This window comes from Zonotrichia albicollis, chromosome 1 (genome assembly GCF_047830755.1).
Source record: "Zonotrichia albicollis isolate bZonAlb1 chromosome 1, bZonAlb1.hap1, whole genome shotgun sequence".
In the NCBI taxonomy this organism is placed as follows: Eukaryota; Metazoa; Chordata; class Aves; order Passeriformes; family Passerellidae; genus Zonotrichia; species Zonotrichia albicollis.
The window spans coordinates 67,299,898-67,322,263 of NC_133819.1; the positions used below are offsets into that span (position 1 = coordinate 67,299,898).

Below are 22,366 nucleotides of genomic sequence, written 5' to 3' on the forward strand. Positions count from 1 at the left end.
TTCCAGGCAGTGCAACCTGAGCAGCTACTCAGGGAGAACCTGCAAGCCTGCTTTCCCTTTGCAGCTGCCTTCCCCTATCTTTACATCCTCAGTAACACCATCATCAACTCAGCCCTCTCTTCAGTGACTAAATCAGCACAAGGGAAGGTGTTCAGCACTTCTGGCTGTAATCCCTGTTCCAACAGCTGTGCTCAATTCCTTCCAGAGAAAACCGACCTATTTGATGAATCAGTTCCCCCACCAATTTGCTTTGTCAGATAACAGGCAGGCCTGCAAGCTCCCAGCCTCACCTAGGCTGCCAACCTGCAGTCAGTCATTTCCAAATACATGCAAAAAATAACCCACAACCGCAAAAAAAAAAAAAAACCTGTCACAAAAAGTGCTGAATTTGGTAATATCAACTAGGAAAATATCCAGACGTTTGCACATATGCATGCAATCTTTATCAGTGGAATGAATAATATTTTGCATAGAATAAAAAAATAAATAGGAGTAAAATATGATCTGGTTGAAAGACACTGAAAATCAAATTTTTCAGACCAGACACAGCTCTCATTAAGACCTTTAAGAAATACTGTATTTTTCTCAAACATAGATGGTGCTATTCTATACTACCTTCAAAGATGCTCTTGAAGTTTTAGAAAATAATTTACTGACCACAATAACAACACCTTTCTTTCTTGGAGTGCTTACAGTTTAATGTGAAAGCCTTTAGAAGAAAGAGGAAGAGAAATATACAAAGATTATTCATTTTTTATTTTCTGTGCTAAAGTTGGAATGGCGTTCCTTTATTTTTTTCCACCATACCATATTTTTCAAAGATTTTTGCATTATATTAAAATGTATTACACAGCCTGCATTTCCAAAACAAAGATGCAGCTCTCTCTTTTCTTGGAATTGTAAAAGAATTACTATATTTTTAGACTGAGTAGTTCACACATAGTTCTTTTGTTAGTTATTCTTGGCTATTTTCTGCAAAGTAGGAGCATTACCAAATGTTGTCCACATAGTATATTGGCAGTATATTGGTCTGGTCTTTCCAGACCCAGACCACCAGCAGGACTTCCCTCCCTTCCCTTGGCTTCAGTCACTTCTGTCATACTAAATTACATGCCTTTGAAGGAGAGGTGGAAGGATTCAGGCAGTGAGATTGCTACAGCCACAAAAGCATTTCCCATGGATGCATCTCATGTTGGCAAAAGAGCCCTTTAGTCAGCCCAGGTTAGCACAGAGGGCTGTGCAGCTCCTGGGAGCTCTGGTAACACCACTCTGCTGGGTGAGGCTTTTATGGCTCAGCCCCTAATCCTGGTCAGCCACCCGAGGGGAAGAGAATGTCCCAGAATGTGGGACACAGAAATCACCATGTCAGGTAAGGACTCAGTTTCTGTCTCTTCAAATGATTAGTCTAAAATGCCAATAAAGATGATCTAAGATAAAATCCTTTCTAGCTATTTTTTCCCTCCCTCCCAGTACATCCATGGGACACAGCAGCAGCCTCGTGCCCCATCTAGTTGGGTTTCTCTCACGAGCTCACTCCAGCTTGTTCCTACTCTCAGTGAGATTATCTAGCAGTGAGATCAATATATTGAGCATAAATTACACAAAGCAGCAATTTATTGCCAGCTCCTGGATGTCCTGCCTCCCAATTTCATTAAATATCTCCCATCTTATAAGACACAATTCATAGAAACATCTGGCTAACCTTTCTGCCTTCAGCTTCAACTGTCTCTGCAGTTCACATATAAATCCTTAAATAAACGCTTCCTTTGGGGATATTTTTAGTAAAAATTATATGTATCTGTTTCCTCTACAGATATAACACACAAATCATAGAAGGTAAAGATGAAAAAACCTTAGAAAGTGTCTCAAGCAATGGAGAATTGTCTCTCACTGTACATCTTTGTTCAAGAGTAATTTTAAACACTTAAAACAATAAAAAGCTAAATCATTTAATATATAAGTAGTTCTGAGTTGGACTCAACTTTGCCTAATTTCATCCACTATTTCAGCCATTCTAGAGCCAACACTACCATGTACAAAATCTTCTTTAATATTTGTATATTTAAATATATGCATAGTAGCATCTAAGATCAGTTTCTTTAAACATGCTGCTAAATTTGGATTCATTCCAGTACTTCACAGACACTGACTATATACAGAGCAGAACTCTTCAGGGAATCAAAGAAAAATTGCCATTTAAATAATAAAATAAATAATGTATGTATTTTTAATCAGGGAACTTTAAAATATCACTGTTACTTCCAGGAGCTGTATCAGAGAGCAGAGGCTGGCACCCATTTCCACTTTTTCTTTGAAGTCTGAAATGAGATCTTGTTTTGTACAGAGTATTCTAATTTCTATGTAGCTATGTAAGAAGAAGCAAATAATTATGTCAGATTCTTGAGCCAGTGAATGACACTCAAGGTGTTTGAATTAAAAAAAAAAAAAACCAAACCAAACCAACAGTAATACAAAAGATTTCCAGATAGCATATGTAAGATTCATCTGTAAGAAGTTTATTTCAGAGAGTTTTTTTGTATTTCAATTGGATCCAAGTAGTTTGGCTATAAAACTATAGAAAGAGCAGCCTAAATCACTTGAGGCAGTGCTTTCACTGATCAATAAATAATGCCTAATGGCAAAACATTGATATTTTGAGAAATCAAAGGTATTTTTGACAAATCAGAGTTATTTTGATTTCTGCACTGTTTAGATAGCATTTACCTAATTTTTACATAGCTTATACTACTTTTGCTAAAACCACTAGAAAACCAGTAGATATTGGTCTCTCAATATGTCTTACAAAGATATATAAATATATAACAAGAAGTGATATATTTTTTACATACCCAGTGACTTTGAAATTGCGTTTTAGGTGTAATGGCATGAAAACTAATTCACTTATGTGCACTGTGCTACCTATTCACTTACCTACATTTCTGTGCAAAAATACTGAAATATCTCATTAGAGAGATCTCTGTTGCTTTATCATCGTTGACTTTATACTCCCTCCAAATCTTTCTGTTTGGGTGATTTCATTTGCTCAGATAACCTACTGTCTTTTTAATAGGTTTAGGTAAATAGATCTTCCACAAATCTGCCCAAAATCCTGCCAGGGAATATACATTGCTAATACCCAGTGCAATGTCCTGTACAAAAAAAATAAACAACATGAAAGACATGTTGATCTTTAGCCTTGTAACCTAAATACCTTTGTTGATAAAGGCTATTACTGTGATTTGCCAGAGAGAAGTGAGTTGTCTGAGCACATGGATTTTTGGTTTTATTTGCTTTTCTTTGGAAATGTGACAGATCGTGCTGAGCAAGATATTTGCATCTAATCTGCCCAGAGGTACACACAGAGGTATTAAGGACATGTTCTAAAACCCAGAAATACAGTATAGCCTCTTGTAGCAGTGTTGACAGGAAGGCGTCAAGACTAGTCACATAAAATTACCTACCATTTTTAAGAATTTCTTTTCCCAAACTATTACTACCATTTTTAAGTATATAAACAAATATAATTTCTATAACAATCTTACAAATCTGTATCTTGTAAATTTCTATTTTTCTTCCTGTAAACTAAAATAAGCTGTAAAGTGTTGAAAGAGAGACAGAGGCTGAAATATTCTTTGTAAGAAGAATATTTGTTCCTCTGCTGCACCTCCTAGAAAAAGTTCTACTCTCAAATTGCTAATGAAGGCAAACCAGGCACCGAATTTTTGTAGTGCTAATTAAGATAGATGGGAACAAGTTTGTCAGCTGGTACAAGTTTTCACTGTATCATTTAAGCACACTCATGAGAAGGTAGATTTAATTTCAGGCTGGCTCATCTGCTCAGCATGCTGTCTGCCCATCCTAACCAGGTGTAAGAGGTTGCAGGTTGGATCAGTGAAGACAGTGACCTGTGTTGGGTGGGAGTGTTGATCTGCTGCAGGGTGGGAAGGCTCTGCAGAGGGATCTGGACAGTCTGGATCGATGGGTTGAGGCCGATGATGTGAGGTCCAACAAGGCCCATGCAGCGTTACAGGCTTGGGGCAGGGCGGCTGGAAAGATGCTCTGTGGAAAATTATCTAGGCCAGTTGTCAGTCAGTGGAATGTGAGGTAGCAGTGTGTCCAGGTGGCCAGGAAGGCCAGTGACATCCTGGCCTGTATCAGCAATAGTGTGGCCAGCAGGAGCAGGGCAGTGATCATCACCTCAATACAAGAACATTGAGGTGCTGGAACACATCCAGAGAAGGGCAACAAAGCTGGGGAGGGGTCTGGAGCACAAGTCCTATAAGGAGTGGCTGAGGGAGCTGGGGGTGTTTCACCTGGAGAAAAGGAGGCTCAGGGGGGACCTTATCACTCTCTACAACTACCTGCAAGGAGGCTGTAGCCAGGTGGGGGTTGGCCTCTTCTCCCAGGTGACAAATTAAAGGAAAGGATGAAATGGCCTCGAGTTGTGCCGGGGAGGTTTAGATAAGGTGTTACAAAAAATTTCTTCACTGAAGAGGTTGTTGAGCTCTGGAACAATCTGACTAGAGAAGTCACAGATTTTATCACTGTCCCTGGGGGTATTTAAAAGATGTGTAGATGTGCACTCAGGAACATGGTCTAGTGGTGGAGTTGGCAGAGCTGGGTGTACAGTTGGACTTGATGCCTTAAAAGTCTTTTCCAACCTAAACGATTCTATGATTCTTTTCTTTTGTTCTGCTCTTTCTTCTTAATATCCTACAATTACTGTTCCTCCATCTAACTGTTAGAAGCATTCAGTACCTAATTTCCATTTCAATACAGCTGAGAATGGGTTTGTCTACAGTATTTTAATATAAAAGGAATATACATGGTGTTTTACTTTGTTCTGGACATGTAAGATTTGTTTATGTAATGTAAGCATGAAAGCAAATAGCTTTGCATGCTCATTCCTACAAGTCACTCAAATCCATTACAGTATTTTTTCCAAAGCAATCTGTTAAGTCTAACCACAAAACCATGAAGCACAGGAGTAGGTCTGTTTCAAATTAATGCAGCAGGTGTGCACATCACAGACAAGCAGCAGTGTGGCATTTCCCAAAAGGGAGTATCATTGTCATGAAATAATAACAGAATTACTGTATAGCTCAAGGGGATAAAAATGGAAGCAGATTTTTGCACAGGTCCCACACCTAGAAATTGAGTCACCTCCTGTGACAGAGGCCATTGTTAGGCTGCTAAGGTAATTGTCTGAAATTCAGAAAATGCCTTTCTTTGGCATTTGTCCTGCAGCCAGGACACCTTCCTAAAAGCTAGTTCAATTTCCTCAGTGCTGTGAAGTATGAGAAACCTTTTTGTATCGTGAATCATCAGTTTCTTTTGAGGAAATATCTTTGTTTGGTTGGTTGCTTTTTCTGTTTGTTTGGGGGTTTTTGTTTGTTTGTTTTGGTTTTTGTTTAGAAAAATATATACTTTTCATTTTGGGGTTTTTGTTGGGTTTTTCTCCAAGAAAACATCAGTGCAGCAGCATCTTACCAAGACAGAGTTTTATAGCCCAAGGTGCTGAAAGAACCTCTCATTACCAGTTGTTCACACAAAATCTGTTCACTTGGAACAGTCTGAGGACCAAAATCAAGGGCAGAAGAAACACAAGGAAGGGGCTTGGGAGTGCCAGGAGCTTGTCCCTGCCCAGATCAAAATCCAGTCCTAGTAAAGGCGTAGAAAGGTCAGGGCTGGAACTTCCAGAGTGCAAATATGGCTCTCCATAAGGCAAATCTGTGAATGGTGCCAGCAGTCCAGGCTGGTGTGGGGATATCTGGCATTCAAAGGTACCCAGAGCCCACAGCAGATCCTGCCCTGCAGTGAGGCTCAGCATCACTCTGGGTCCCTCTCCTCAGCCTGGCAGCATTTTCTCAGTGCTGAAATCAGTCCATCAAGCACAGTAGGATGCTGTTGGGAAGAAGAGATGGAGAACCTGGCTGACCTCAGGCTGTGGCAGGGAATTGTTCAGGCACAGGCATGCAGGAAGCCACAGCCCAGAGCTGCAGTCTGGGAAGAGATCACCCCATCTAGTTGGGGAAAGGACTGTGTAGGTCATGGCTTAGCTCCCAACTCAGTCAAAAACAGACACAAATTTGCTAAACCTGCCAGCTTGGCAGCTTCATTGACCAAGACCTCAAAACACAATGTCTCTATGAAGTTACCTGCCTCTTCCTGACGCCCTGCATGGCCTGAATCTGGACTTCATCACTGGACCTCTAGGTTCTTCTGTAGGCTTGCTTTATAGGAACTTGAGGCCTGGTTTAGAGAAATCTCAATTGGCTCACCGTCACTTCAATCACTTAAAGATTTCCTTTTTTAAGTGTAAAGCATTGAGATATTCAATTGAGGAAACATAATAAAAACAAAGAAGCATCTTTATCAGAGTGAAAACTACACCCATCACAGATGGGTTTACTGTGATACTTGCTGATTTTCATAAACCTTAATTTCCCTTCCTAAAGAGGTCTGGTTTGGGCAGTTTCCAGGAATGAGACCTGTGCTGGTATCCAGACAACAATCTGCCCTAAATTAATTTTTAAAGAGGTTTGGGGTTTTTCAGTATACATGATGTTGTGTACTTTGGAAATACTTGCGCATGACAAACTTTTTACAAATTTATTGGAGTTTTTTTCAAATCACATTCTCTCTGTGACCCTGAGATAATGTCTTTTTCACATGGCCTTTTCCATGTTTTTTAGGAGACCCTGAAAGCTTTTGACCGGGAAGTAAATGCGTTTGTGGACTATATGTTTGGACCTCGAGGTAAGCTGCTTCATTTACAGCCCTTTAAGGAAATATTTCTAGGTATTACCACCCCAAACCCTTCCAATAAATTTGCTGGGTAACTTCTTATTGAAAAATGTAAACTAAGCAGAATCACAGTATTATCAGGAAGACACCATCATTGTAGCAAATCTATCAGTGCAATGATTTGTGATTCCTTGGTTTCTGAGAATATCAGAGAAATTCAGTTTTTCATCCTAACGTGGAATGAAGAGCCTGAAGGGCTGGATCTTTCTGAAAGTGTAAGGTCTGCTTTGGGACTGATTGTCATTCATAATCTAATTTGTTTGGTCCAGCTAATTAATTAAATTGCCTAATTCAGAAGGATGTTTGGAGCAGAAGCAACTTGCAGGATCACATCCAAAATTTCAATAAACCAATCGATTGGGTGAGAGTCATCTTTTGACTTCCTATTATTGCTTTTCTGGAGCTGTTTGGACAAGAGTAACTTAAATAATTGTAGGTTGCAGGTACCTCATGCTCTGTTAGGATTGAAACAAGTAAGTAAAAAAGAAACCAAACCTAAAATAGGACTGCAGCCAAGGATAAAGCATCAAAGTCAGGGCTAAGAGAGCCAAGCAAATACAAGAAAGGGATGGGACAGGAGCGTAGAAAGGACACAGTCTTCAGAGTAGGCCCCTGCAAGGCCACCTTGCTGTTGATAGGCCTGGGTTTAACTTCAGGAATTGCCTTGCAAACTTCTATCCATGGTAAAATCCAGAACTGCTGCTGTGGGGATGGATGCATGATTATGGATTCCCAATTTGTTGCACTAATGTTCTCCATGTCACGGAAACAGTTCTTGCTTAATTGGAAGTAAAAGGGAAAGATGTGTTCCTAAACACAAGAAATTCTGATTTTTCTTAGCTGGCTGGCTGGCTACAAAATCTTTTCCATCATGTCTACAGTAGATGTGAAGTTTGAAAGAAAGATTTCCAGTGAAGAAACACCGAATAGCTCGGGAACTGCAGCAGAAGTGGTTAAAGCAAAATAGGTTTTATTAATGGCTGCAATAGTACATTTTAGTATTAACAAAGAAATGTGATCAGAAGAACAAAAGCACTATTTTTGGCATTTTATTTTGGTTTTGTTTTTTTCCAAATAAACATGATGTTCTCTTTTGTTCCTCTTTCCTTGTTGGTCCAGACAAATCGTCCGAAGGAGTAAGCCATAGTTGATCCAATTCTGAATAGCACAGAGACCCCTTTGGGATTTTAGAAAGCCCTTCAATTAAACAAGTATTATTTGTGTTGCTTGCCAAGTGCATGACCATCCTTCTCCAGACATCAGTGCTGAAGATAGTTTTGTTTGTCCATGCCTCTGCCCTCTGATCTTTAATTTAACTGGTGGTATAATGACACAGTATCATACATTTCCTGAATAGCATATCTCCCTCCAGTGTGTCTATCCACATAAATAATTCACATAAATAATTCACATAAATAATTCACAGTAGACTGCAATCAGTTTTAAATCAAATGACCCCACAGATGAATATCTAATGAATTTGAGAGCTTCCCCAAACATCTAAAACCACAAACAACTCCTCTTCTTTCTCTCTACTGATTTTCATCCACAGTACACACTTCATTCTGCAGCAAGATGGATTAAAAGGATAGATAACAGCATTCTATTATTTTAAAAACCACTCCCCTATTTATTGTTTGTATTTTAAGTAGTAACTCCTGAGATATTTGTGTCACTATGCAGGTCTTTGTCATCACTAACAGATGTGTCTGAGGGCACCAGAAGAGACAGAATGCCTTTGGGAACTGGAGCCTGGCTCTCTCTCTCCCACTGGGAGCACCAGGTTAACACAAGATGCAGTACTGCCCTACTGCAATGAGGGACAGAATATCTGAATTTGATTTATAAATATTGGCATATTTTGTACTTTCATTCACTGGTATCAGCTGGGCTTTGTAGATAACATAACCTTCGTGTTTGCTTTTGAGCTAGCAGAACAAGTCGTTTGGATCAGGGAACAGCAGCCATATACCTGCCCATTGGTTTCATCTCTAAGTAAGGGGTGGTCTTACAATTTGGTGTTGGTCCCTCTTGTTCTTATGCTCAAGGCAATTTGAGAACGAGTGAAATAGCAATTTTCTTCTGTAAGAGATAGTTTTTCCAGGGTAACCCTTTGTCATGGACATATTTTATGAAAAATCCTTTTGCTAGGATATTTTTTCTTGAGAAGCTGAGAGGCCTCAAAAACAAAATGTAAACAATAATTATCTCCTGCTGTGGAATGCAACAGGTGCATCTTTGATTGGTTTCATGTGGTTGTTTTTAATTAATGGCCAATCACAGTCCAGTTGTCTCAGACTCTCTAGTTAGTCACAAGATTTTATTATCATTGCATTCTTTGCTATTCTTTGCTAGCTTTCTGATTAAATCTTTTCTTCTATTTTTTAGTGTAATTTCAATATATAATTTTCTTTTAATATAATATATATCTCGTGTCTTCTTTCATCTTGGGACTCCTGTGAACACCACAACAGCCCTTCATCTGCGGAGTATTGTTTGGTGTTGTGCAAAATTAAGCAATACTGAATTGCAGGAGCTAAATCTAGTAAACTGGTTGTTTGTTTTTAAGAAACAGAGGTGGTCAAGAAGATATGTATTTTGCTAAAGTTATGATAAAGTAAAAAGCACTTTTCCTTAATAGACTCTAATCAGTAGCAAGGCACTGGGGCAAACCCTTCTACCCTCTGCACCTTAAATAGGAGTGAATCTACTCAGACACTGACTGGCCAAAGCTATACAGAAACTTGAATCAAAGTGTTTCTAAACCTCATTGATAAAGGCCTGATATGTAAAGAGCTTGGGAGGCCTGCCACTCATTTAAAGGGAGCCAGGATTTCACCCCAAGGGTTTGGCACATCATGGCCAGTGACCATGAATGAGCTTATTCACGGAGCAATCGGAGCTTGCGGGCGCCTGCTCCTTCCCCTGCTGCAGTCCTGTGCTTTCCCACTGTGACTTTATTCACTGCTTTGGTCTCAATTTCAGATGCTGTGCAAGTTCAATGCTGTAAAAATAATCCTTTCTCCTATTGACAGTGTAACTTTATAGTACTTGAACATGGAGATTTAACTGTCGGTCAACAGAAATACTTTTCATCTCTCATTCTTCTGATACCTCCTTTTGAAATACATTCCCTTTCCTCCCCCTTCTTGACACATAAAAACCTCCCTCTGCTTGTCATTCAGGGATAAGTGGAAGTGGAAACAAAACAGTCACGTTCCTTGGCTGCCCTTTATAAACCACTTTCTGCCAGAAACTGTCTTACTCTTCAAGGTATTGAGGTCGTGGTGGGAAATATTCAGGAAGGGTACATGTTTAAACAATTTCTCTTGAAAGTGGAATACTATAGAACTTAAAAATACTTGGCATGCTGGCCTGAACGAGCACATGAGTTCTGCTTTTGTGTGGATCAGCCCACATGCTTGTGGCCACTCAGAGCAGAATGAAAACTTTCTGAGGGCATACTGGGGCAGAATTTATTCTGTGTAGTTTAATTTGTATTCTGAATGCTTCTGAATATTTTTTCCTTTTTGAGCACACTTGCAGTTTTGCTATCTACTGATGCCAATTTACCTTTGTGCATGTAACCTTTATGCACCAAGTGTTGCCATCCTCAGATGGGAGACCTTTACTTAGATAGCAGTCTTGCTGACATGGCTGCTTTCTACATCATCATTTAGGGTAGCAATTAAATAAATTAAAACCTTATGCTCCTAAAACACATACTCCTAAGACATCAACACTCAAACACTCAACCTTTAGCTGTCCTGTGACTCCTGTGTCATGTTGAGAGCCCATAAGGGAGCAAAATCACTTCTAAAATATTCATTCCAATGCTTCACACGTGGCTTGTGAGCTTTAGGAGATTGTTGGAAGTGTTTCCTTCTCACACTGAGGTCATCTAAATAAGCACTGAGATCTGAAAACAGACAACAGGCGTTCTAGCTTGATAATGCACAACAAAACAAGGCTGCCATAAAAGGAAGGATTGTGCTGTTGTGACTGCTTTAATCCTACACCTCTCTGCTCCTAGAGGTTTTTGGGAGTCCAAAAGGGAGAGTCAAAAGCAGGAGAGCATTGGATTTCCATGGCAGTGGTGGCCTGGTTGAAAGTCTTTCCTGCAAAAGGGCTAACAAGCCTCATGGAATCCAAATTCAACAGATGAATGTTACAGCCACTGCAATGGAAGTGAGGGGGAGGCAGAGAGAAAAGGTAATGAGAAAGAAAGCTGGTGTTTAAAGCCTGGCTCATATGCAGGTTGCTCCAACGTACGTGAAATTTCACTTTACATATGGTTCTTACACAAGTATTTCTGAGGAAGGAATTGTTGGAAAGAATACAGCAAAATTCCAATTAATTACTAATTGTTTGGGCACATTTACTTGGTGCATCATCCATTGCCCAGTCTTTTCCAATTTCAACACAGGCATAAAAACAGTAAAATGCTTTTTCATGCACTGTGAATACCTTTTGTTTTACAATTTTCAACACAATCTTAGCCTTTGTAAAAAAAAAATCTCTGTACTTTAAAATGAAAATATTTTCTGAGACCAAAAACATCTTTCTGTGAGATCTGCACAATGACTCCTCACTGACTTCTTTCTTCATAAGAATTTCTTCATAAGTAAGTAATTTTAGAATTACTTACTCCATAAGTCATTCTAGAAACCAGCCATGATGCCCCCTTGTTCTTTCCATAGGTAAATGGCTGAAGAATGTTGCTATGGAAAATTGACTTCCTAGATTTTTCCCCATCTTGGGAAAAGAAATCACACCCCTTTCACTCATGACATCCAGTTGTTCATATGACAACAAAGTGGTGCCTCTAGCTTGGCATCTGGGATTAGGCTTTGCTCATATACACTGAACTATCTGATTACTGCCAATGGGATTACTTGTGTGAATAAGGCAAGCAGGATTTGACCTTAATATTTCATTTCGGGACCAGGCAATTGGGACAGAAACTGTGAGAAAGCAAGCCCTTGCCCAGCCAAAAATCTTTGATAACCATCAAAGTAAACATTTGCCACTTGCTTTTCATATTCAGTATTTTGGAAACATCTTCCCCTTGTATGAATGTTTCCTAGTGAATGTTATATACCTTCCTGTATGGTAAGTGCAGAATTAAAATAACACGTGAGCTGGCAACATTACATGCATACTTTGGATTTAATAGTGTCTGCACATTGTCTGTTGAGCAGATTAAGATAAGATTTAAATAAATATTAAGTGAAAACATTGAATAATTTTCTTAAAAGCATATAAGAATGGGATTTCCCCTTTTGTTTTCACTTTACTATTAAAATGAGATTATTTAGGTGACCTTAAATTATTAGAGAATTCCATGCAGTTTTCAGCCCACATTCTCTGAGACTTAGCATGCAGTTTTGATAAGTTAAAACAAATGGATAGCTCTTGTGAGAAAACAGTGGCTGATTCCATCTCCCACTTTCAGCAGATTCTTTACATTATGTGTTCTGCCTCATTTTAGCAATACTTTACCATAGCTTTCTTAATTGCCTGCTCTGTGTGTTTCTTTTTTTAGATACCAGGGTTAGAGGATGGTTCCTTTTGGACTCTTACCTTCCCACATTTTTCCTTACTGGAGCATATCTACTCTGCATATGGCTGGGCAACAAGTTCATGAAGAACAGGCCTCCTTTCTCCCTCAGACCTCACCTCATCGTGTACAACCTGGGCATCACGCTGCTCTCCTTCTACATGCTGATAGAGGTGGGTGCTCTGCCATGCAGCACGGCTGGGGGAGGTGACCAAGGCACAGTTCTTTAACAGAAATATCTTAGTGGCAGCTGGTTCTGCTAGGAAAGTTTACATCAACAGCAAAATAATATTAAAAAGTTCCTTCTCATCTTAGATCTTGGCATGTTTTGGTTGTCCTTCCTGAGCTACAGACCACACCTGGGGACAGCTCTTTGCTGCCAGGACCACGTCCACAAACATAAATTCGAATCTGCAGCACTCACTCTACTCAAACGTGCCTATACCTTGTCCTTCAGCACTTGTGAAAATGCCTTAGATTGGGTTTTATTTGTATGACTGACCGTGGAATGATTTTTCTAGGCCCATGCTTAAACATAAATAGATTTATAGATGAGAGCAAGTCCTGATTTCTTTATAGCATTGGCAATTTGGTGTTATTTTTCTGCTGTGTGGCTAAGAAGCTTTCCTCATACAGTCAGACAGTAAAAGACGATGTTAAAAACTTAGCACTTCATCCAAAAGCAAGGGCTGGGGGGCTTGGAGGCTGAATATGGTCACATAGATTATTTTCCAAGTACTTATCACAAAAAAAACATGCTCATATAATTCAGGATCCGTTTAGAATCAGAAGAGAGTTTTGAATGCATCTGAGGATTTTGCAACAGCAAAGGATTCAAACAGTGCCCCTCAGCACACATGTGTGGTTTTACTTCTGCAGAGGGAAACAGAAGCCAAAAATCACTATTTGGATATTATGTGGGAGCTGCCCATTCTCGGCCTTTTGATAACTGTGATACTTTTAATATTAAGGTGTTAATATATATTACTTGAAGCCCTTAAAAACAAAAACTAGAAGACAAAACCCACAAAACCTTTCTTGTTAGGTTGTTTTCTTTTTTTTGCCAAAGAAGTAACCCTGGGCATGAGAAGCCCTGGCTGAAGAGTGTGCTTGATTTCATGTGTTTGATTTCAGTGCCAGCACGTGCCTGACACTACTCTGTTACCTGCACAGCCTCACAGCATTTCTCTCAGCCACAGTTTCCACCTTATTCTGTTTGTTGGACAAGAAACTTTTCAGAAGCCAAACAGGACACCCAAAGACTTCAAGTTTTAAATTCATTTGAGCTAAACAGCAAGTGACTGGCCTGATCAAATGGCTGAGGAGCAGTTCAAGTTTGTGCCTTTGTGCCTTGCAAAGACTGACTGTGTTACACAGAGCTTTATCCTGGTCAATGTTCCAGCTGGCTTCAGAGGCTGCTGTGGGTGCCTGGGAGTGCAGGATAAGGTTTGGAGCAAAGGAGAAACCAGCACAATTGCTGGAAGGTTTGATGATTCCACAGTGATTGTCCTCCAGAATATAAATTAGTACTTTGATGTTTAAATCCCCATTTTGCTGGAAGGTATGCAGATAACTGGCTGCAGTAGCAGGACTCAGCAAAAAGGATTAACTGAATAGAAAACAATACTGCTGCCCTCTTTCCCTTCCAGTCTGATTTGGCCTGCCACAAGTAAATAAATGGAAGAACAAAGACAATTTTAGCAGGTCTCATTTGCATGAATTAAGCTAATTTCATTTTAGCCACCTTCACATCCTGGTAGGAACTGTATTTATCCACCTCCTGTTCAGCTCCCTTCCTGCTCCGTCCTTCCTGAGGCTAACTTTGCAGCAGACAGTTGCTGAGTTGTGTTCATCCTCAGATTAGTCCCTTGAAACCTTGATTCTGAGGCTGGAGGCTGCTGATTTTCGCCTCCCAGATGGCAGCTGGGCATGGCTGGCAGTGCCAGCTCACAGCTCCACATTCTGCAGATTTGGGAGCCCAGGGAACATGATGGCTGATCTGCACTGCCAGCTGTTCTAATGGAGATTTCTCTCTCAGCTTTGGACTGTCAGCTATGCTGGTTTTACACTGTACAAAACATGCTTCCATTTTACTGGCTCTGTATTTTCTCTTAGTCTACTTCCCTGGCTCCCATCACAGCTTCTCCTGTGAAGGAGCAGAATGGAAGTTAATACTTGCAGTATTGTACTGCCTGAGGTAGCCTGCACATTCCTGCAGAAGAAAAACAGGCAAATGGGAGAGCAGAAATCATCTTCATTACCAAATAAAGTCATGGTGATTCAATATTTCAAAATGTCTCATTTCCAAAGCTTCTCTCTATGCCCCTTATTCTCTCAGTCTTTTGTGGACACTAAGCTCATTAAGGCAAGAGTTACCTATATTTAGCACATTCTGCACAGTGGTTCCTTATGTAAACACAGCTGATCCTTCCAGTGGCTGTGATCTGGGATCAATTCCTGGTCAGACACATCCACATCAATTGTTTTATTGCTCCATCCTCTCACTGCGTCTAAATCCCTCTGGTTTCTGTACTGGGGAACAATCACAAAATAAGAAGCTCTACAATAGAGATAAAACACATTCCCCCCACTCACCCACACCTCACCAAAAGAAACCCCCATAACCAACAATCTTTCTTTGTTTTGTTTATAAGGTGCCACACAGCATTTCTTGCAATAGCTCCAGAATGTAGGGGTTGCTTCTTAGACATTCAAAAAAAAAAAAAAAAATCTCATTCACAACAAAGGGTGTGTCTCCAAATACAGGCTCTCCCACATGATGGATTTAATGAGAAACATGGTAAACCTGCTGGTGGGGGTACCTGTGCTTCAATTCCAGATCTCCTCACCCTCATCTCTTGACTAGTTATAGCTGGCACTTCATGACAGTTGAGCCGTGCAACCTCAAGGCAAGAAGGCGAAGGTTACAGCAAAGAGTCATAACAAAGGGGCTGTTGTTAAATCTCCAAGGGCAGATTCCTCTTTTGAGCCAGAGCTCCATGCACTGCACCATGGGCATGAACTATCTGGGAGCCGATTTTATCTCTGAGCTTTGAGGTCAACCAATCCGCAAAGCACTTGGAGGAACAGCTCCAGGGCAGCTCTAACATGTGCCATTAGCATAAGGCCAGATACCCCCAGGATCCCCCAGGGACAAGGTCTAAAGATAAATGGCTCTGCCCTCATCCTAATGAGATATCTCAAAGTTTTCGAGTCAACAAAGAGTTAGGTGCCCCTGAAGGCCTCCCAGAAGGGCAGCTTGTTGGACCTTTGGACTTGTGAGTTAGGCAGATAGATTTTCCTGAAGTTGTCAAAGGTGCTTGCCTTCCCCAGCTGAATGTGGTGAAGTTGGCACTTGGGTTTGGAGCACATTTTTTTTCAAGTACCTGAAGCTTAGACAAAGGTCCTGTGCTTAAACTGGGCAGGCTGCAGGTGGGCTGCTGAGGAGGCAAAAGACAATTCCTTCCACCCTTGCTGCTACCAAAGAAAGCCACATCAGAAGTTTGTTATTGTTGTGTACTTTCGTGTAAGCGCTCATAGACCCAGACTAACTCTACTGACCCAACAATTTCTAGAACATTGTCAAATGCTGTATAAGGAAAAACAGCCAGCCCCTTGTTACTTCAACAAAAATCAAAATATTTAACAATTTCCCTTAAGAAATATATACCTTTTCTCGGCACAAATCTTTGCTTAAGATGCTAAAATTACCAACTATGAGCAGTAAACCAGCTTACTGTGAAAAAACATTACATCTGTGCATATTTTAAAATTGTTCCACATGCTTACAAGCCACACTTCAGGGGTGCAACCTGAGGCACCAGAGGCCAAACTGTAGCAAGTTCAGTGATAAATTAAAACTGGAAACACAAGAGACTGGTGCTGATCTCTGAATTCTGAAATTACTCAGGTGAGGACACTCTCTCTCACTAATAGGAATAGACATAATCTCTGCCACAGTCCTAGGCTGCTTTCCCCAGCAGTATCACCTCTGCCCTATTTAAATCAAATCTCAGCTGGTCATCAAGGTCTCACCCAAGTCCTTGTGTTGATCAGGCACTGAGAAAACCAGGACACTGGCACCATTTGGGTCAGATTAAAAAGGAGATCTAGAGATATGTGTCATTAGCAGAGGGGTGGCGTGATGTCTCAAGCTGCCTGTATCCCCAGGTAGCTTCTCTGACTTATTACAAATCCATGGGATTTGTAAGCAAGCAACCACACCCCTGTGGGGATGCAGGACTTGCCTGTGAGGACCCCTCATTTCAGAGCAAAGGGAAAAGAGCAGAACTCACAAGTATTGCCAACCTAGTGCATTAACCTTTCTGGAGGAGCCGGGAAAAAAGTCTTCTACCTCGCAGGATTAAATAAAATAGAGAGCAGTAAGCCAAATGCACTTTAGCTGTTTCTAGGAGCTGAAAATTCATCCCACATTAAGTCCAGTTTCTGAATTCTAGCCATAACTTGCATATTCACAGATGCCAATGTGATGAGAGGATTCCCAGGAGTGCCAGAATGATCAGGGCCATCAGCCACCACTTTTAGCCCTGAACACTACAATTGAGGATATAGCTCACATATTACTAGAAAGTATAATGCCTGAATTAGACATAATGGGACAAAACAAAAGGAACAAATCAAAATAGAAGTAGCACTAAAACTTTGTTTTATTCCATCATTATAATGACTCACATTAGAAGGATTTGCTTCCTATCTGTGCAAGTGTAGAAAAGATGGATCTTGTGTAACACAAATTCTAAGTAAACCTTTAACAGTGCAGATGATGGGAAAAGGGGAAAAAGATCTTTATCAATTTGAACTGTCCTGGAATTTTACTGAATACAACTACAACATAATCTTGCTTTTGGTATTTGTTTTGATTTTGTTTTGGGGTTTTGTGATAAATTATTGCTTACTCCTTCATTAAGTGTCCAGAAGTTAACAAATGTAAATTAAGTACAGAAATACGGAAAGATTCTAGATCCATCAATGTTTGTGCTTGAGGTGAAGGCTTCCTTTGAAGCAATTATTTAGTACTGAAAGACTATTTTACCTTAGGGCAGAAAGAGAAAAAGAACAAAGTGAGAAACTAGAAGAGATCAGGTGCACTTTTCTATCATTTGAAGAAAAGGAGAAGAGGGAAAAAGGAAAACCTAGAGAGCAAAAGGTCACCAAGAGTGCATTGTAAAGCACTCTGTGAAATGTAAGGGCAAGAGCAAACTGATCTTTTGATCGAGTAAGAACTTTGTGTGAATGGAGTTAAATTACCAGGTGTTCTTCTTTCTTAATCAAATAATTTATTTGGAGAGCTGAAGAGCTGACTCTGCTGTCCTTGCCTGCCGTTATTCCAGCGGGGCGCGTTGTCTTCACATCTCAGTTTTCATCCTCTGTGTTCTTCTTGTCTTTCATACTGACCTTTCTGAGCTCTGCATTTCAGTAGAACATTTAACCTGGTCATTGAAAAATGCAGTGCTCTGGATCTCTCGTGCACATTCAAAAAGAATTCAGTAGAACCTTATGGGAAATCAAGAATAAAACTTCATACGATTAGGTTTTCCATATGTGCACAGCTTCTAATGCCACCACTGGTACCACAAAATATGATAGGGGAGATATTCAGAGCAGATGTAATCAAAGACTCATGGAAAATAGGCCTAGACAGGATTTCTTTTAGCCTGTCCCATTATCCCAGACAGCAGCACTACTCAAAGTAATTACTATTCATAAGTAATTTTGAAGTCATTAGTTCACTAATCCTTCTATCAGGCTCCCATTTACTTAAGGAGTATTAAATAGAACTGGCTGGTAGTTTCTCAACAATGTGGCTTTACATTTGAAAGAGTTTTTGTTGATAAAAAAAATTCAAACAATTATCTCAACTTCACTTGGGAACAGGCTTGTATTTTTTGTCACCATGTTATGAACTCTCTGACCTAAAAACAGGAAGAAAGCATAGGACCACATATTTCTTCTATCTGGAATAACCAGTATCCTTTTAGCTACAATGGTCCAGGTGGAGGAGATATCCAGCTTGGGGTCCAGCAGTATGTTCTGCAGGTCAGGATAGCAAACTCCCGTTGGTGATTACAGAATTAACAGATCTTTTTGGGGGAGACACCATGCAAGCAATTTTTTGACCTCTAACCAGACCCATGGAGAGCTGGAGACCCTCACCAAGCAGTAGCCCAAAGCACACTTTTCTGTCCCCATGAAAAATATCTTGAATGCATCATAAAGAGGAACAACAAAATATTTCCCCCATGACAAATCTTGTGGGGTGTTTCCTATTCAGCACCTGGGTTTGTTTGGCACACCACCACCACTAAGTTTTTACATTTGGGGAAGCCATGGCACTAACAAAGTGGCGCTCCCAGATCCCCTTCCACAGGGCTGCTCTCCAGCCATTCCTCCCCCAGTTCATACTTAGAATTTAAAGGATTGTGTTATATGAACCTATCCAACCATTCTAAATCCATCCACAAAAAACATACAAAAACTAAAAGATTTAACAACTCAAATTAAAGAAGACAATAAGTCATAGTTAAATGATTTATTCAAGAATGGAGCTTTACACCTTAGCTAAGGGAACTTTGTAAAATAGGTCTATATGCATTAAGTGTTTTAGGGGTGATACTAATAGTAATACCTTACATACTTCAGTGTGTGCAACAAATAATAGACCAAACTATCAAAAAAGTTTTTGTCATACAAGAGAGAGAAATCCGAAACAGATTCACAGAAAGTTCTCAAAATCTTACAGAGATAGTACATAAAAGTATAGACAGAGGAAAGTTGTTAATTAAGACCTTAAAACAAGTGAGACTTTTTCAAACAATGAATCATAATTACTATCAAATATAACTTATACCCTTTAAACTAACTAAACTTTCACAACATTAAAATTGCAGTGTTGTAATATAGTAATGCTTAATACAAACAAAAAAGATGCTTTAAACAAGTAATAAACAGATATACTGCAGTAAAGCTCTATAAAACACAAAATAGTTAATAAACAACACAGTTACAAAAGTTTCTTTTTAGTTGAACTGAGAAGGGGACTTGTGGGAATCCCTAAAATCAGAGGGTTTTGGGAAAGCTGCAAAAGGCAGACCTCAGAGATAGCAGAACTGCAATTAGAGCTGAGCAGTAGCCATAAGATTTGTCAGCAGAAAAGTTACATAAGATGAAGAAAGTAAGGACATCCCAGCAGCCAGATCCAGCATTTGGATTTGTTACATTTCATCCCACTGATGAATGCCCAATGCTCCACTCTACCTCTCTGCAAAGACTCCTGTCCCCCAAGAGAGTCAGCAGCACCTCCCTGTCTTGTGCCATCAGCAAACCTGCTAAGGGGGCATTCAATTCCTGCCTCCAGACCACTGAGAGGTATTTGCACAGCTCTGGCCCTAGAACCGATCCTGAGGAACGCCCCTGGTGACTGTCACCAGCCAGAGGTAGCCCAATGCTGCTGCCTCGCCCTCTGCCTTCCTCCTGCCCTGGGACAAGGGGAAATATCTTATTGCTTCCAGGCATTTCCTCTCTGAGAAGGTCCAACCATGCACAGAGATTTTTCTGTAACTCAAAAGAGCACGGAGAACCTGCAGTCAGTAGAAATGGCAATATCCATTTAGAAAATCACATCACTTTCCTTTCTAGCCTATGGGGAACAGATGAAAAACAAGCTACAGCTGTGAGATTTTTGAATTTGAGAGCTTAAAATGAGAAGAGCACAGGCCCCTGGGTCAGGCTGTCAGAGCTTACTCAGTGAGGTGAGAGGATTACATCATCTTTTGGTACCTGCTGCCCACCCCTGAAACCTCTGACAAAGGAGCCAACTTTCAATTCTGAACACTCTGATTCCCCATTTACAAAAATAAGGCAGGAGTTGGACTATAGTGCAAAAACAACTCATGTGAATTCTTGTGCTGTTTGTACTTGAGTAGATGAATAGAAGTAATTAGTGTGAAAACAGGAATCTGTTAAGAACAACATTAAGGGAAACAGCAAAAGATGAAAACTCTACTAATTAATAGAACGTTGCTACTTAGCAGAAATTTTTCACAAGTCAGCAGATTGCTCTTTACGTGATCTGTTTTTCCAAATAGCTTCAAACAATACTTGTTTTAATACTATTTTTAGAATAGGCTTCCAAGAATGCAAAGAATGCAAAGAATTGTTTGTTGCAGGGAGAGAATTTCTGTTTCAAAAGATAGAGGGGATTTCTCCTCTCTTTGATAGTTCCTGCACTTGCACCATCTCTGAGAGATTGATACACCATCAGCTCTGCAGAGTTGTGACTCCTCAATGTACAAAAGGGAATGTGGCTGAAACAGTACAAGTAATCTATGTTTGGTATCAGAGACCTCGAACCAAAATGCCTTGTATCAAGACAGGCTTCTGTTCCAGATATGCATCTGGCTCATTTGGCACCATTGAGTCAGCTGCTTACCTTCCACAGCCAACAGGAAAGTCATGGCCTAGGATCACCAGGATCCCACAGGAACCCATAAAAATTACTCGCTGCTTTCCAAATTTCCACGCTTTCCTTTCTTCTTTTCTTTTCCTAATAAAGAAGTTAGCCAGAAATCTTGAAAATTATCTCGCAAAGCAGAGGAGTCAAAACTCAAAGTGAATTATTTTCCTTAAAGGAGACACAGGTGCCTACAACAGAGAATAGAAATGTTGAGCTACAGAAAAGCTGATGTGAAAGGCTGAGATTAAAATAAGTAAAAAAAACCCTCCAGTCTAAGCTACTGCCTTTTGAAATGCAGACACAAACCAGAGGAAACTCTTCTGCCAAGTAAAATGATAGGGGAATAAGTGAACAGAATGATCTTAAAAATCTGGTATTTTTAAAATCATGGAAGAATGAACAAAAGAAATTAAATAAAACCATGCAGTCTGACAGAGTGGTATTCTGACCCCAAAGCTTACTCCCCATTTGCCTGCTGACCATTTGTAAGGAGTTGCAGATTACCCAATTACCAAATTGAGAAATTGCGACACAAAAAGTTGAAAAGAAATATTGATGTTGAAAAGAAATATTTTTCATGAGCCTCTAAGGGTTTTTTCATCTCATTTTCAAACACGCAATCTTTGAATGAAATACTTGAAAAAAATAAACGCAAAACCTTGAGATACTACTGAGCTCACCTGTTCAGCACTGGCAGGAAAGCTTCATAAAATGTGTCAAGTTGGAAGACTCCCATTGAGATGATTGACTCCAACTCCTGGCCCTGCACATGACACCCCAGCAGTCACACCATTGCCTGAGAGCATTGCCCAAACACTTCCTGAGCTTTCTTGGGCCTGGTGCTGTGACCACTTCCCTGGGGAGCCTCTTCCAGTGCCCAACCACCCTCTGGGTGAGAACTTTTTTACTGATATTCAACTTAAACCTCCCCTCACGCAGCTTCATGTTGCTCCCTTGGGTCCTGTCACTGGTCACCAGAGGGAAGAGATCAGTGCCTGCCCCTCCTCTTCCCCTCATGAGAAAGTTGTAACTGCAGTGAGGTCGCCCCTCAATCTCCTCCTTTCCAGTCTGAACAGACCAAGTGACCTCAGTCTCTCCTTGTAAGGCTTGCCCTCAAGGCCCTTCACCATCTTTGTTACCCTCCTTTGGATGCTAACAGCTTAATGTCTTTTTCATACTGTGCCTCCCAGAACTGCCCCCAGCACTGGAGGTGAGGCTGCCCCAGCTCAGAGCAGAGCAGGACAATCCCCTCCCTTGCCTGCCTGGTCATGCTGTGCCTGATGCCCCCCAGGACAGGGCTGGCCCTCCTGGCTGCCAGGGCACTGCTGGCTCATGTTCAGCTTGCCACTGACCAGGAGCCCCAAGTCCCTTTCCATGGGGCTGCTTTCCAGCCTCTCATTCCACAGTCTGTCTGTACATCCAGGGTTGCTGTATCCCAGGTGCAGAACTCTGGTTTTTTATCCCAGGGACCATTCCATCTGTTACCCTCCTAGTCTTGTGATGTAATTTAGTTTACTAATCTGCAC

General features: G+C 40.5%; 1 protein-coding gene across 1 annotated transcript in view; it reads left to right on the forward strand.

Annotated features, from left to right (window-relative positions):
- Positions 1-22,366, forward strand: part of ELOVL2 (ELOVL fatty acid elongase 2) — a 50,414-nt gene that overhangs the window by 17,590 nt on the left and 10,458 nt on the right. Inside the window, exons 2-3 of the mRNA XM_005481722.4 lie at positions 6,696-6,759; positions 12,353-12,540. Of these exons, the coding sequence (XP_005481779.2) occupies positions 6,696-6,759; positions 12,353-12,540 (252 nt within the window). The remainder of the gene's footprint in view (positions 1-6,695; positions 6,760-12,352; positions 12,541-22,366) is intronic.